At 31.7% G+C, this 15124-nt stretch overlaps 3 protein-coding genes and 1 non-coding gene across 4 annotated transcripts; 1 reads left to right on the top strand and 3 right to left on the bottom strand.

Annotated features, from left to right (window-relative positions):
• Window positions 1-2655: 2655 nt before the first annotated feature.
• On the bottom strand, window positions 2656-3850 carry LOC108466036 (probable polygalacturonase At3g15720). Its single transcript, XM_053032123.1, has 5 exons — window positions 3702-3850; window positions 3490-3627; window positions 3232-3405; window positions 2820-3027; window positions 2656-2735 (listed from the first exon to the last, which is right to left on the bottom strand). The coding sequence occupies exons 1-5, from the start codon at window positions 3837-3839 to the stop codon at window positions 2656-2658; spliced, it is 738 nt and encodes a 245-aa protein (XP_052888083.1). The 5' UTR covers window positions 3840-3850.
• Window positions 3851-6793: 2943 nt separating this feature from the next.
• LOC108467697 (40S ribosomal protein S13-like) lies at window positions 6794-9085 on the bottom strand. Its single transcript, XM_017768429.2, has 5 exons — window positions 8980-9085; window positions 8793-8865; window positions 7759-7897; window positions 7489-7675; window positions 6794-7192 (listed from the first exon to the last, which is right to left on the bottom strand). Exons 1-5 carry the CDS (start codon window positions 9000-9002, stop codon window positions 7159-7161), a joined length of 456 nt encoding a protein of 151 aa, XP_017623918.1. The 5' UTR covers window positions 9003-9085; the 3' UTR covers window positions 6794-7158.
• Window positions 9086-11041: 1956 nt separating this feature from the next.
• Window positions 11042-14879, top strand: LOC108468919 (uncharacterized). The gene is made up of 10 exons (XM_017769786.2): window positions 11042-11437; window positions 11778-11883; window positions 12002-12062; window positions 12156-12454; window positions 12567-12706; window positions 12886-12960; window positions 13356-13446; window positions 13821-14024; window positions 14339-14383; window positions 14474-14879. The coding sequence occupies exons 1-10, from the start codon at window positions 11228-11230 to the stop codon at window positions 14554-14556; spliced, it is 1314 nt and encodes a 437-aa protein (XP_017625275.1). The 5' UTR covers window positions 11042-11227; the 3' UTR covers window positions 14557-14879.
• Window positions 14880-15032: 153 nt separating this feature from the next.
• TRNAK-CUU (transfer RNA lysine (anticodon CUU)) lies at window positions 15033-15105 on the bottom strand. The gene has a single exon. It is a non-coding gene; the product is annotated as a tRNA-Lys (tRNA).
• Between the last annotated feature and the right edge of the window lie 19 nt (window positions 15106-15124).

The following is a 15124-nucleotide window of genomic DNA, read 5'->3' as shown; positions in this document are numbered from 1 at the left end:
GAGAAAGTTATTGTAAAGGATTTTTGGAGAGGTTTCTTTTTAAAGTAATTAAGGAGAAGAGTTATTGTGAAGGCTAGTTTTTGGAGAAGCTAGTTTTTTTTTTTTGAAGATTAATCAAAGATCAAAGGAAAAGAGGTTTCTTTGTCTATTCTCATTTTAAGTTCTTTGTTTACTTATTGTTTTCCTTTCAATCTTATTTTGTTTCTTTTATACGAAAGTAAAAAAAAATAAAAGGAGGAAGCTTACCCATTTTTACCGAAAAAGTTTTTTGAGGTCCCATTGCACGTGTCACGTGGCGGTATGCATGCCATGTCCGACGACAGACGATGGTTTAACCTTGTGGCTGAAAATCATCCACCTCTCCCTCTCTCTCCTTTTTGTTATTATTATATTTCTTAATATTATATTATATATATTCTTTTAATATATTAGGTATATTTTAAATTCTATATTACGTATATATATATATTTTTATACTATTTTATGTATATATCTTTAATATTATATTATTTATATATATATATATTTTTTACATGTTATCTTATGTATATATCTTAACTACATTATGTATGTATTTTTAACACTATATTATGTACATATTTTTAATATTATCACGTATTTATTTTTTATATATGTACATATTGATGTAGTATTATTAATAGTATTGATTTTTAAACATCATTATTATTTCTAATATATATATATTATGTACATTTTTTTATTTCTATTTCATTTTTATTTGTCAATATTAATTATTATTATTCTAATATTTTGATATTTTAATATTTTATATTTTATATATTTTATTATTCACATTATTATTCGCATTTTTTGACAATAATATTCGTAGATTTTTTTTTACTATCATTTTAAAAACTTTTTACATTTTAATTTTAAGAATAAGGCAATGTACCGATTTTAACATTAAGTCATCGATTTCATCGCTATGTTGGGTGAAATTAATCACTCGTGTTAAAAGCGGAAGTTCTTCTAAAAACAAAAACTTGCAACTTCTCATTTCCTTCAATCGGATCACACTTAAATGTCAAATTGAATTCGTATTTTTGAAAATCAAGACAACATGTGTTTAATAAGATACCAATTTTGGGCGTCGCGAGGGTGCTAATACCTTCCTCGCGCGTAACCGACTCCCGAACCCTAAATTTTCTCTGGATTTTAACGTAGACCTAAACTTAGCCTTTTATTTGTTTTAATAAGAGATCTAATAGGTGTCCGATCACACCTAGGAAAAAGGATCGGTGGCGACTCCCTGTTTATTTCAAAAATCAAACGTCAAATTTCAAACTTTTTTTCAATAAATCGCCACAATTAGCGACCAAGCTAAGCTAAAATTTTTACGTCGCTACATCGGGACATTGGGAATTGAGTGTCACGACATTGTACTGATGTTGTGACATTGATTTCCTGATGTCACGACACTGATCTCCAGATGTGGTGACATCGAGAACAAATTACTTGACGCTGAAGGTCAAATATTGCTACACAAGAGACAGATTGCCTAGAATATATCTAAAACATCTAAAACCGAGTTTAAACTATCGAAAACCATTCCATAATACATCTAAACAATTTTAGTATCAAAATATATCAAATTATCATTCAAAACATCTAAACAATTCTTCCTTGATGATGTGACGAGGATGAGAATGGCCACTTCTACGGGTACAATTTACTTTTTTTGTATTCATATTAAATTCAATGTGAATTATTAAATTGAGTATATTGTATGGTACTCAAGAAAAATACAACAAATGTCATTTTTATTATATAAGTATCAAGTGATTATTATTTTTTCAAAATGTATCATCAACGACAATTAGATTTGAATTTTGAAATTCAGAATGCAAATTTCGTTATGGTTTAAGTTCCATCATGCATGTCTTGACTTATATGAAGTGGTCGTTAAAGCTCTTGTTAGAGATTGTATATTATATATGATTATTTACATTTTTAATCAATATAATTTATATAATATTAGAAAATAAAAAAAAGGACATATGACATGTTCTAATAGCGCCATGTGGTCGCTCAACATTGGTCAACACTTGCTCAACGGCCGGTCAACGATCGGCCAAAGACAAATTTTTTTTAATATTTAAATATTTAATTTATTTTAAATAAACATAATTGTCATGGGGAATTTTTTCATTGGCCAAAGTTGCCTAACATAATTTTTTAACGCCCATTGTAAAATGGACCAAAATAGAGGAAATTGATACTTTTAAGTACTAAGTTAGGAAAAAAAAGTTTACCAAAGTGGAAAATGAATATGCTTGTGAATTAAGCCTAATAATAATAACAATACCAACGTTTGTTCTATATTACATTTTAGTTATATGGTTAAAATATGTTTTTAGGGCCTAGTTTAACAATACTTTTGAAAAGCGCTTTTAAAAAGTGCTTTGGAGAAATACTTTTGAAAAGTTTGATTTAATATTTGAGGGTTTAGCATTAGTCTCAAAAGTGTTTTTGAAAAATAAAATGTTCATTCTAGACATGATATTATCAAGTAACAAATATAAATTTAAATAAGTAAAAAACATATATATTTTAAATCAAAATACCTAATTCTACAAGAGTGAAAAATAAAACAAACAAATAAGTGAATTTTTTAATAAAAATAATAAAAAATACCTAATTCCATGACCGGACCACAAAAATCCGATTAATGTTAATATATTTTGACCCGTCTCCAATTCCTATACAATCATAACCTAAAAGAAAAAAGAAAAAAATGTCAAACCCAATACTTGTCTATATATATTTTGTTATGAAAATAAATACTTATTTTTATATACCAGTCTTAATGATTGAGGAGGCTATGGTAACATTGGTGGAATGTTGGATACGAATGCCATCGGTGTTGGGACTATCTTTTGGAGCTTTGATATTGAGTTTAGAAGCATGAACGGATGAAGATCTTTCAATTGAAATATGCCATTTTCGACTGTCCACGGAAGTTAAGCCACTAATATGCACATTCTTAGAGTCTAAGATGGCAAAACCCTAAGCAAAACAAACAATAAAAAGGATAAATAAAATTGAGACTGAATGAAAAAATCTCCTATTTTTAATAAGTGAAGGCATACCGCTTTTTTTATGAAGAACAAAGCTGTCAACAGAAAATTTGATAAATATAATTAGAAATTATATAAAATTGTGTTGAAGCAAATATTAAGAAGCTGCAAAAAATCCAAACTAATAGTATACCACTTTATTATGCATGCAACCCATTTGCCACCATTTTTGTCCTTGGCCATGGAGGCTTCCAGTTCCTTGAATGATGAGGCCATCGAAATGTTGAAAGGTTATCCAATTGTTACAGTTTGTTTCTTTGCATTTCCATGAAGATGGATCACTTGGGGCAATGAGTATGCCATCAATCTAAATAACCCAACTCAAAAATTTTGTAAATAATATTATTAATAAAATTAAAGAAAAGATGAAAACAATTATTATTATTATTACCTGAAAAGTAATGTTTCTTGGTCGACATTCACCATTAAAAGTCAAGGGTTGCAGCAAAAACTTTTGTCCATAAGGAACACGAAATATCCCTGAAGAGATATGCGAACTACAGACAACATTCCATGCATTCTTGAAGGCCTAAAATAGTTATATAAATAAACAATCAGAATATCATAAACTTCCCAACTATAGCATTTAAGATGAAAATAAACCTCTGTATCATCACTCTCTCCATCTCCAATGGCTCCTGCAAGGTTGACGTCATAAACAAATGGTTCCATAGATTGAACGAATAAAACCCATTGAAAGAAAGAAATAGAAAACAACATTTTTAAACCCATATTAATCATTTTGAATATTTAAGCCTGAATAATAAAACAGTACATAGCAGTATATATAGGAGAAAAACGTAGGCTTGCTTACTAAACGAAGGATAAGTTTTTTAAATTTAAACATTAATTTCTTTTAAATCTATTTTAAAAATATTTATTTAAATTCAAATCCAAAATCAAATCTAGTTTTTAAGCTAATCTAACTAATTTGATCCTCAATTTTAAATTTATTTATTTTGAAAATAGTTTAAAATTGATAACCATCATTTTGTTTTTTAAAATATATTTTATTTAATTGATATTTATCATACACACTACTTAATTTTTCCATTAATTTTTTAATCTTATTCAATGTTCTTTTAAAAACGATTTAGATTTTTTTAGGGATAAAACTAATAAAAATATTTATCTCAAAACACTAAATTTCAATTTCGTACTTCAATTGTTTTTAACAACTCTGTGGTTGAATAAGGTTTTCAAAGTTGGAATAGTGGTTGAATTGGTTAGACCACCCGTTTCCAGTCCGACCAGTCCAACTGATTTATCCACTTTAATTGAAAAAGTCATTAAAAAACTATAAATAAATCAAATTAGTTCAACTATACGATTGGCCAATTCAACTAGTTCACAAGTCAGCCGGTCTAACCCCATGTTTCGAGTGGCTATACCGATATTGAAAACAATGGGATTGAGTTAAATTATTGCAAGTTTTTATATGCTATAGTCAATTTAGCCAATTTTTTTGTGAGTGAAATGATATTTGGTTAAACTACAAAATTTTATCACTTATCTATAGTTTAACTTACTTTTTTGGTCACAATACTTCTTCAATAAAGTTATAATATAGTTACTAATGCTTTCGATTTAATTGTTGTTAACAATGTGATAAGAAGACGTGACATATTATATCATCATTTTAGATTAAAACTTCATATCAAATTACATAACTAGTCCTTATATTTTTATTTTCGAGTAATCTAATTCTTTTTGTCTTTTTAAGTTTCATTCTTTTTCTTTTTTATATTTTATTATTTTGCGTTCTCTTCTTTTCTTCTCCTTTCTTTGTAACACCCCTTAATCGGGACGAACCGATACATTCCGAGTAAGAGATATCATCCAATCATCAAATTCAAGACTTTACTTTGACATTAATAGACTTTTTGAATTTAGTCAAGTTATTTCTAGGCTTATTTTAAAATTTGGATACAAACGAAGGTCATTGGGGCTTATTTGAGTCATAATAAGGTAACAGGGTCAATGTCACGACATTGTGAAATGGGTGTCACAACATTGTACTGATGTCGTGACACTAATCTCCTAATGTGGCAACATCGAGAACAAATTACTCGACACTGAAGGTCAGAAGTCTATACACAGGAGACAGATTGCCCAGAACATATCTGAAACATCTAAAACTGGGTTTAAACTATCGACAACCATTCCATAATACATCTAAACAATTTTATGACTCAAAATATGTCAAATTATCATTCAAAACATCTAAATAATTCTTCCTTAGTGATGTGACAAGGATGAGAATGACTACTTCTACAAGTACAATTTATTTTTATTATATTCATATTAAATTTAATATGAATTATTAAATTGAGTATATTATATAATACACAAGAAAAATACAATGTATGTCATTTTTGTTATATAAGTATCAAGTGATTAATATTATTTTTCAAAATGTATCACCAACAACAATTAAATTTAAATATTAAAATTTAAAATACAAATTTCATTATGATTTAAACTCCATTATGCATGTCTTGACTTGTATGAAGTGGTCATTAAAACCCCTGTTACATTGTTTGGCACTAATTCAAATTATGTCACCTTCATCCCACCCACATATTGAAAAGAAAAAAAAACATCACATGTGAGGTCTAGGTTAGATATATTTTGATTATTAATGTACTTGTCTATACAATAATTTGATCATCATAGTTAAACGGATATATTATTAGTAATTCTATTTGCACATTTTATTATTAAATCTGAAGGGCATATATGTGCCGATTTTAAAGTCCTCGCGTGCTCTAATAATATACAGGATTACAGTGCTATTATAATATATAGCATAGTTTTTGTAATTATCTTGGAGTAGTCCGATCCGAAACTTAAAAAAGGGATTTTGAATTGATTGACCTCAAAATCGATACAAACCGAACATTTGAATCGAATTTTTTAATTTTTTAATTTTTAAATATCTTTTTAATTGATCTGATTAGACCAATTATACTAATAAATTAATGACTTAGATTTATTCCATCACCAATTCAATTTAAAAAAATTGGCCTTGACCTAAAATCAATATAAAAAAACCAAAAGTTGGACTGAATGGAAACTAAACCTATCCAAGGACCAAGTAATCCACCCAACCCAATGGGCTCAACTCAACTTAGGCCTAGCTTGCACTTCAAGCCAAGTCAACCCAACCCAACACAAATTAAATTTAAATAATAAAAAATATTTTTAAATTAAAATTTAATCATAAAATATATATTTAATATTTAATTAATTTTTAATAATAAAACGGGCCTCTTGGACAAACCAAATATTTTGAAACCATACCTCAACCCAACCCAACCCAACCCATTTATTAAAGGTTTCAATTGGGGTGAGTTTGGATGGTAAAGTGCGATGCCATACTTCCCTTAGTTTCATGTTATATTGATAGGATGAAAACATATATCATATCATGTCCTCGTGTTTTTCATTTTCTGAGAACAAATAAAAACAACTTGGATTCTTGAAACCACATAGTGCCTGAAAGGTCTCAACCATTGTCGAATTTTGTTAAAGTCAAATTTAATTATCCCAATGCTTGAAAATAATAATGCATAAAATGCATTGATCTCTTCTCTTTTTCTAATTTTTAATTTGAACTCAAATTTGAAGTTGAAGATGAAGCTGGGAGGAGTAAAACTCATCTTTCACTAGATAAACAGACTCATGCAACTCGATTTTTACTCTCTAGTTAAAAAGTGAAACTAGATTGACTTCAACCCAAATTTCGAATTTCGAGTCAATCACAAGCTCAAGCCTTTCACAGCTTGAGTCCAGCTAAGCTTGGTACGTCCCTAGATCTTAAAAGCAAATAAACGACAAGATTAAAAACACCAAAAATAAAACATTTCAACTTGAAGGAAAAAAACTAAACACAATTCTGACACACTAAACAAAATATTTTGCCTCCCAAGTATCTCATTTTCAAACCACAAATGAACTAGTTCTTTAAATTTTAAAAGCATAAATACCAAAAGTTTAGCCCTGCATCAAGGAGAATGTCAACTGCAGCGCTTGGAAGATGGTTCAAACTGTGCCACCTCTAAGCCACAAGAGTGCTGGCAGTGGTAGATTCACTGCATGAAGAAAAATATGTTTAGATTTGCAAGTTAAACGCCAAATCTTGAGACCAGAGAATACTCAAATAATCAGTGTCGAGGTCAACAAAATTTTCTAAAAGACCATACCTTAGACCATTAGTTAAATTACTATTAACCGTGTATGTGTCCTACACATATTTGTAAATAGGTACCAAGGTACAATCCGCCAAATATGAAATATATTTAGAAAAGGGCATACACATGTAAGACACGTGCATCCTAACCTAAAACACGTTAAGAACATCGACGGAAGCAGGGATAAAAGTACTCACTATTTCCACACTGGTGGTAGCTTCTTTGTCTTTTTGTAATAACGGGCAAGACGGTGAATTCTGCTCTCAACCAAGATTAACCTAAACTTGGAATCCTTGTCTTTCCTGTTCCGCTCGAGGTGCTTTCTGATGGCTACCGCTTTCTTAATCAGGTGGTACAGATCCTCAGGGATTTCTGGAGCAAGACCTGACAAAACCAAATTGATAAGTCAACCGTTTATCATCACTTATAAGGGAAATGCAACAGCAAAAAATGTCAATGACGTGTACCATGGGCTTTCAATATTCGCAAAATCTTGCTGCCAGTAACACTCTTCACCTGAGCAATGCCATGAGAATCACGGAGAATGACACCAATTTGAGATGGAGTCAAACCCTTCTTTGCAAACTTGCAAATGTTCTCCTCAACCTAAAAGATCAAATCAAGATCAATGAATATTGTCAAAAAAATAGTAAACTTTTCATATGGACAGAATAATCTAAAGTAGGGTACTTTTTTCAACTCCACATCGCATCAATGTAAACCTATGTTACTCGGATTTGAGAGTGTCAATATAGGTATGTGATATGCTTACTTTTTTAAAAACTTTCCATATATTTGGAGGATCATACCTTCACATTCATGGCCAAATACGTGTTGAACAAGAGTACTTTCAAGGAAAATAAAGAATCGAATTAACATAATGTAAACCCGGGAAAGAGAGCATTTAGAATGTTAAATGGAAAACTACAAGCAATAGCCTTAGCCTGAGGAAATATCAATTAGTTACTACAAAAACCTCCCATCACTTCAGTGGTCAAATTTATGATCGAAAGTCTAGACAACTTGAGGTTTATTCACAAAATGAACAAGCAGTAACGCCTGAAACTACCAACAAATAAGATCCAAAGACCATTATGATTCCACATTTGAGAAATGTGAAAAACAAAAAATCAAAAAAACAACTAAAAGCGACCTTACTCTAATTCTTCACTTTCCTTGAAGTTCTGCGTCTAATAATACCAATGCCCAACATAGCTTCGGCCATAGATTTTGAATATAGCCATTTCAAAACCACATCCGTATCTAATACCACAGCTAAATCCGAGTAACAAAAGGACTAAATGCACTATCAAACTTAAATAGTAACCATCGGGGAATTGCATCACATCTTACGATATTCTCAATCATGACCAATACTTAATCAATGAAATATCCATTAATCAAAAAATAATAAGGTACGTTTCAACCACTAATCTAAACCAAACAGGTCCTAAAAATCGTATATAAAATTGAAGGCACGATAAAAACCCAAGTGACTCACATCTTGAGAAGAGATCTTCAACCAACTAGGAGGAGTTCTCCTGTAAGGCAAAGCGGATGCGGAAATACCCTTACTGCAAAAGAAAAATTCAAATCAGTGACAAAGCAGATAGAAGAGATTCGACCAACGTAATCATAGGTTTGTTTTCAGAGGATAATGAAATCAAATGTGAGAGGAAAATACAAACCCTCGGCTGTGCATACGACCCATGGTGGCAGAGTTTCGAGCTCGGCTGATTGATTGCTTCTGATAGTGTAATTTGCAATGAGCAAAGAAACCCTAGGATCAAAATTAAGGATGGGGGCTAGGGTTCTTATTCTCCTCTGGTCCTTTGCTAGTGATTTATTGGGCCCTTTTTTCCCCGTTGGTGGTCTAGTTTTCTAGCATTGTTTTTTGTATATATTGGGTCAGGCCTTGCCAGTGAATTTGACAAGGCCGAATTTAGATGCGGTTAAGAAACATTTGGTTTGAAAATAACGGAATAATAGCATGAATAGTTCCTAAACTATAGGGTATCTTTGAATATGGTACCTGTACTGTTTTTTTTTAATAATCTCGTTATAGGTTCTAATCATATTTGCTCTTTTTTGACATGATGCCTAGCCCATAGCCCCTCCCCAACTCATAAATTAGAGGATAATGTGCTTCAGCGCTCTCGAATTCACATCCTCCTACATTGACAACAATGTACATACTAATCGAGCTAAAACTCAACCGGCTGATACTTGTACTTTAAAAATGTTGATTGAGTATGGGCTCCTTTGGATCATTGTTCACTCCAATGTGGTGAGATTGTAAAGGTAAAAAAAATTCAACTGAAACGCAGAACCACTAGTGGATTTCTCACCTCATTGTAATCTAAAATATTAGTGAGAGTTAAAACTCCAATTCTTATTTTATTATTTATCTTATTTAATACACATAACATAATTTTAACATATCATTATTTAATATAACTTTTTTATAAAAAATAAAATGTTTATAATTTTTATTTATAATTTAGCATAAATATAATTTATATTTATATTTTATTATTTGATTTAAATATAATTTATAAAATATTTTGATATTCTATTATATACACATTTTAATTTAATATATTTAACAATCATTTTCTATTATTGGTGGTTTTAATCTCATCGTTATAGTAATTAATCTCACTGCCACTACTATTTTTTAATTTTATCGAAACTAAACCTACGTCTATCAAAAGGGAACTAATTAAATTTCGTAGTTGATTATTATCATGTTTACAAAGAAGAGTTCCATCTCAGAAGATACTGATACTTACTTTGATTGAAGAAGTTCCGTTAGTTGCAATTCATTTTGCATTCAGTGACAATGCGCAACTTACCTTATTTGTCAACAAATTTCGACTTATATATATTGGATATGCACTTATTGAAGATTTTGACTGAGATTATAATTGATGAACTTATTCAACCAAAGTAAAGTATTTTTCAAAGAGTCCTACTATGATCTATTTAGCATAGTTGAAGAGGTATTGATTTTGAATAAGTTAAAAAGTAAAAGAACATCTCTTTTATTTTTAATTTTAAATTAAAATTGATGAATATTTATCATCTAACACCGCAGTGAAGATGTATTAATGTTAAAGAGTTAAAGAAAGAAAAAATTGTTCATTTGAGGAACTTATTTAAGTAAATTTCTTTTATCATATTTGTAACCACGCTTTCAATGGGGGGAAATAATTAGTAAGAGTGTTGAATTTTATAATAGGAGTGAGGATGCAATGACCAATTAGTCTGAGTAATGTTGAGCTTAAATTATCTTTTATTTTGTTGAAATTATACTGATTTATTCTTTGGGTAAAATTTCATAGATGTGAATTTGATTCAAATTATGTACCAAGTTGTAATATTTTTCATATATTTACATTAAGATTTAATCTCTATTTTCATTTTAAGGAATTTAGTTCATATATTTTTCAGATTTAAAATACAAATTGAATTGTTAATAACGATAAATTTATTCTATTAAATTCATGTTTATTAAAATAGTTTTTTGTTTTATAGTGGCCAACCAAGTGTTTTTTAAAATTTCAAAATATTCTACTAATGAATTTAAAAAATAGAATTTAATAATGTTAATAATTCAACTTAAATTTTAAAAATTGTAAAGTGTTACAAATAAAAATTGATGAACTAAATTCTAAATGTGTAAAAAGTATATAGACTTAAAAGAAAAAATTTTCCAAATCTAAATTTCTTTTAAAAATTAAACCGCAACCCGGCACGGCCATGAACGTGGTATTTGTGTTCAATATTGCGAGGTCTTAATTATCATTCGTATTTGATAATCCCAGGCAGCCCCCACCTTCTCTCCATTTCCATTTTCAATACATTCCACTGTAATTGCCATCTTCGATCATTTAAAAAGGCAACACAAGGAACTGACAATACCTTCCCTCGTTAATGGATCCGATTCTCGCAGCCGCGGCACTTTCAGCCGTTCTCGGGGCTGTGATCGCGTTTGTTTTTTTCAAAAGCTACATTCTGAAGCAAAGATCCAATGTCCAGGCCATTTCGGAGCCCGAGCTTCATCCGGATCCCAAAAAGACGTCAAAGCCTCAGCATGTTCCTAAAAAGTATCATTCGAAGCCTCATTCTCATGCCTCTGACAAGGTGATCTCTCCCCCTCTTTTTTTTTTTTTTTTTCTTATGGCTCTCTTTGATTTTGCGTTACAAATTTCGAAACTGATCTAATTTATGAAACTTGAAGTTTTATTTATTGATTTTACTTCCATTTATATAAATGTAATCCGAAGAAAAAAGAAACTGAATTTCTTAAGCGATTGGCGGTTAGCACCTTGAGTAAGATCATTAAATTACAGAGTTAGTTTTGATTTACCTCGAAATTTTGCTATTTTTTGTGATATTGCTAGGGTTTAGTCAGGTATTTTAGTATCTATCTATCTATGAAACAGAAACTGAACGAAGAAATGTTTTTCTAATTGTAATGTAGGATCAAAGCAAGCGTCATCATCCATTGGATTTGAATACTCTTAAAGGTCATGCGGATTCAGTTACAGGGATGTGTTTCTCATCTGATGGTCGTAATTTGGCAACTGGTAACGGTTTTCACCTCTTTTGTTTTGTTTTTCCCCTCTCTCTTTAATAGTAACAAGTTTTGTGTATTTATATTCATGTGATATTTCATTCTTAAATTGGTTTATCATCTCTGCACAGCTTGCGCTGATGGAGTGGTTAGGGTATTTAAGTTGGATGATGCTTCAAGTAAAAGTTTCAAGTAAGGATACGGTGACAATGCAGGCTACTGTATATATATATATATATATATTTAACTTGCCGCTTTATCTTATCTTGTGTGGCTGGTGTGCAGGTTTTTAAGAATCAATGTGCCTCTTGGAGGTCATGCAGTAGCTGTGGCATTTGCTGATGATTCTTCTTCTATAGTTGTTGCATCTCAGACTCTGACGGGGTGTTCCTTGTATATGTATGGAGAGGAAAACCCAAAAAAAGGTAGTACTGACTCCAACCAGCAGTCAAAGCTTCCTCTTCCACAAGTTAAGTGGGAACATCATAAAATCCATGACAAACAAGCAATCCTGACCTTAACTGGAGCTACTGCAAGTTATGGAACTGGAGATGGGAGTGCCATTATTGCCTCTTGTTCGGAAGGTTTGTGGTGGCGCTCTATCCATATCATTTAATACATTATTAAATAAACTATGAGAAAAGGTAAAACTGTTAATTTGGATGTAAACATGAGTAACTCTTTGTTATTTCATAGGTACTGATATCTTACTTTGGCATGGGAGAACCGGAAAAGTTTTAGGGCATGTTGACACTAATCAGTTAAAAAATACCATGGCTACAATATCACCAAATGGCCGTTTCCTTGCTGCTGCAGCATTCACAGCTGATGTAAAGGTGGAGATATCTAGATTCCCATTACTTGTGATACAATATCAAGACTATGATCAATATTCGGAAATTCTAAAGTTCATCAATTTAATACTCGAAAATTGAAATTGTATATCAACAAAATTTTGCAGAACTCTTGAACTAAGATTGTGTCATGATGAGCATGATGAGATTTACTTTTTCAGATATGGGAGATTGTATATGCCAAGGACGGTTCAGTCAAGGAGGTTTTGAATGTTATGCAGCTTAAAGGGCACAAGGCATGTAATTCCACCCATAGTCCTAAAGATAATGTGCTATCTTCCAATACGTCCATATTGTTCAATTACATCTTTTCTCTCATGTCACAAGTTGCTAGCATCTCTGTTAAGAGGTTTTCAGAAAAATTATGACTAGAGAACGAATACCAGAGGGTTTGACCTTCATGAAGTCTTTTGTTTAGGGTACTTTTTGATGAAAATTTCTGCTCCTAGTTTGAAATATTTTATTGAAATAGAGACCAATTTAAACTTGATGAACTTTTATTGACTCATGCATCTCTTATCTGTTTCTTCTTCACGGCATATTCGGAAGTAATTGCTTTATGACCTTCCTTCAAATTGCTGCTTGTTTCTAACCTCTTTCATTTTTTGTGTTTCTTTTTCTTAATGTCCAGAGTGCAGTGACTTGGTTATGCTTTTCTCCAAACTCAGAGCAAATTATTACAACATCCAAGGATGGTTCAATAAGAGTTTGGAACATCAATGGTCTGTCCGCACCTCTTTGTCTTTCTCCTACTTATTTCACACACGTGCACATACTGGTTTTGACGATGAGAAAATCAATGTTGATGAAGGTTGTTTTCTTTTCCACCTCTAAACTCTTTCAGTCTTTCCTTCCAAACCTAACACTATAAAAGGATCAGTCAGGGTTGGGCGGTGGAAGGAGAAATCGGTACTAATAACCTCCATAAATTTAAAAGACACGATTGGTGTTTGGAAGAAGAGAAAACTTTTCTTTTGTTTTGAAGTTAACTTACAGATTGTTATGCTAAGATAGACTTAGTTTGGTAACAATTTCTATTTCTTGTAGTGGAGTTATTACTTTGTCCCTGCTGACTGTTGTAAATGCTTTGTTGAAGTTCGATACCATCTTTCTGAGGATCCAAAAACTCTGAAGGTGTTTCCAATACCACTTCATGATCCAAGTGGTTCTGCTCTGCACTATGATCGTCTCAGCTTATCCCCTGATGGAAAGATACTGGCAGCAACCCGTGGTCCAACATTGCAGTGGCTATGTTTGGAAACAGGAAAGGTGTTGGATACTGCTGAGAAAGCCCATGATGGTAAATCCTGAGCTGTAAATTTTTATTTTGTTTTATTGCTTTTGCCTATATCCATACCATTTGATCAAATCTATAGAATGATGCTATGCCCCAAGCATTCAGGTTTTCAGGTTCGAATTATTAAACATCATGCATAGTTTAGGTACTCTGTGCTAATGCACTGACAGTGATTATGACCACAACTAAATATCCCCCCCCCCCAACCCCGATTATATTTCGTTGTAAAGCCTTTGGACCTTATCTTTTTTCCATGTATGATTGATTGATATGGATTATAAAGTTCTATTTGCATTGACTCGAATTGTATGCTGCAGGTGATATCACATGGATTACATGGTCTCCAAAGACTATGCCACTAGGTAAAACATATTTTGGACTTGTGTCAGTTATCTGTAGTTGCTTGTATATTCTTGCAATCACCATTTTTTTTTTTTAATTTCAAATTTTAGGAAATGAACAAGTGGTGATTCTGGCCACGGCAAGTGTCGACAAGAAAGTGAAGATGTGGGCAGCACCGTCAGTAACTTCGTAGTAGTAATCAAATCTTTACATTGCCTGTCAAGGATTTTCATGAGGCCAGGCACAATGCCATTTAGATATGCTAAACAGTAGTGTCAACAACTTGATGTGAGAGAGAGAACATGGCAGGCTGGAATGACGTTAAACCCCAGATATATGAAATCTTTCATATGTTTTTTGCTTAAATAGTCTTGTGTTAATGAAATTTTGCTTACTTTAGACAATGACACAAGTGTGAATTTGTTTGGTTATTCCTTTTCTTTTTCCCCCTGAATAGTATGAACTATGGATTTCCTTGGTTAGAAACAAGATCATACCTAAAGTATTGCCAGCCAATCGGTTCATGTTTATGAATTATAAGCAATTCATTTTCAATTTAACGTTTTTGCATTGGGGATTATAAGGCGTTTAAAGGTGAGTTAAAGCCCGTCCACTCGCCAGCGGTAACAAGCAAAACTGCTGTTGTTTTAGAGGGAAGAAAAAATAGAACGGCCACCGTGGGGCTCGAACCCACGACCACAAGGTTAAGAGCCTTGCGCTCTACCGACTGAGCTAGACGGGCTTGTTGAAACATCATTCTC

The sequence above is a fragment of the Gossypium arboreum genome, chromosome 8 (assembly GCF_025698485.1).
Source record: "Gossypium arboreum isolate Shixiya-1 chromosome 8, ASM2569848v2, whole genome shotgun sequence".
NCBI lineage: Eukaryota > Viridiplantae > Streptophyta > Magnoliopsida > Malvales > Malvaceae > Gossypium > Gossypium arboreum.
This window is presented reverse-complemented; position numbering and strand designations above follow the sequence as displayed.

Coding starts and splice junctions, on each gene's coding strand:
- LOC108466036 (XM_053032123.1), bottom strand. CDS start 3,839: ATGATTAATATGGGTTTAAAAATGTTGTTTTCTATTTCTTTCTTTCAA. Junction 3,028..3,231: donor GTTGCATGCATAATAAAGTG/GTATACTATTAG, acceptor TGTTTTGCTTAG/GGTTTTGCCATCTTAGACTC. Junction 2,736..2,819: donor CTCCTCAATCATTAAGACTG/GTATATAAAAAT, acceptor TTTTTCTTTTAG/GTTATGATTGTATAGGAATT.
- LOC108467697 (XM_017768429.2), bottom strand. CDS start 9,002: ATGGGTCGTATGCACAGCCGAGG. Junction 8,866..8,979: donor GGTCGTATGCACAGCCGAGG/GTTTGTATTTTC, acceptor TTTCTTTTGCAG/TAAGGGTATTTCCGCATCCG. Junction 7,676..7,758: donor GCGAATATTGAAAGCCCATG/GTACACGTCATT, acceptor TGGTTTTGTCAG/GTCTTGCTCCAGAAATCCCT.
- LOC108468919 (XM_017769786.2), top strand. CDS start 11,228: ATGGATCCGATTCTCGCAGCCGCGGCACTTTCAGCCGTTCTCGGGGCT. Junction 12,455..12,566: donor TATTGCCTCTTGTTCGGAAG/GTTTGTGGTGGC, acceptor GTTATTTCATAG/GTACTGATATCTTACTTTGG. Junction 12,707..12,885: donor CATTCACAGCTGATGTAAAG/GTGGAGATATCT, acceptor TTACTTTTTCAG/ATATGGGAGATTGTATATGC.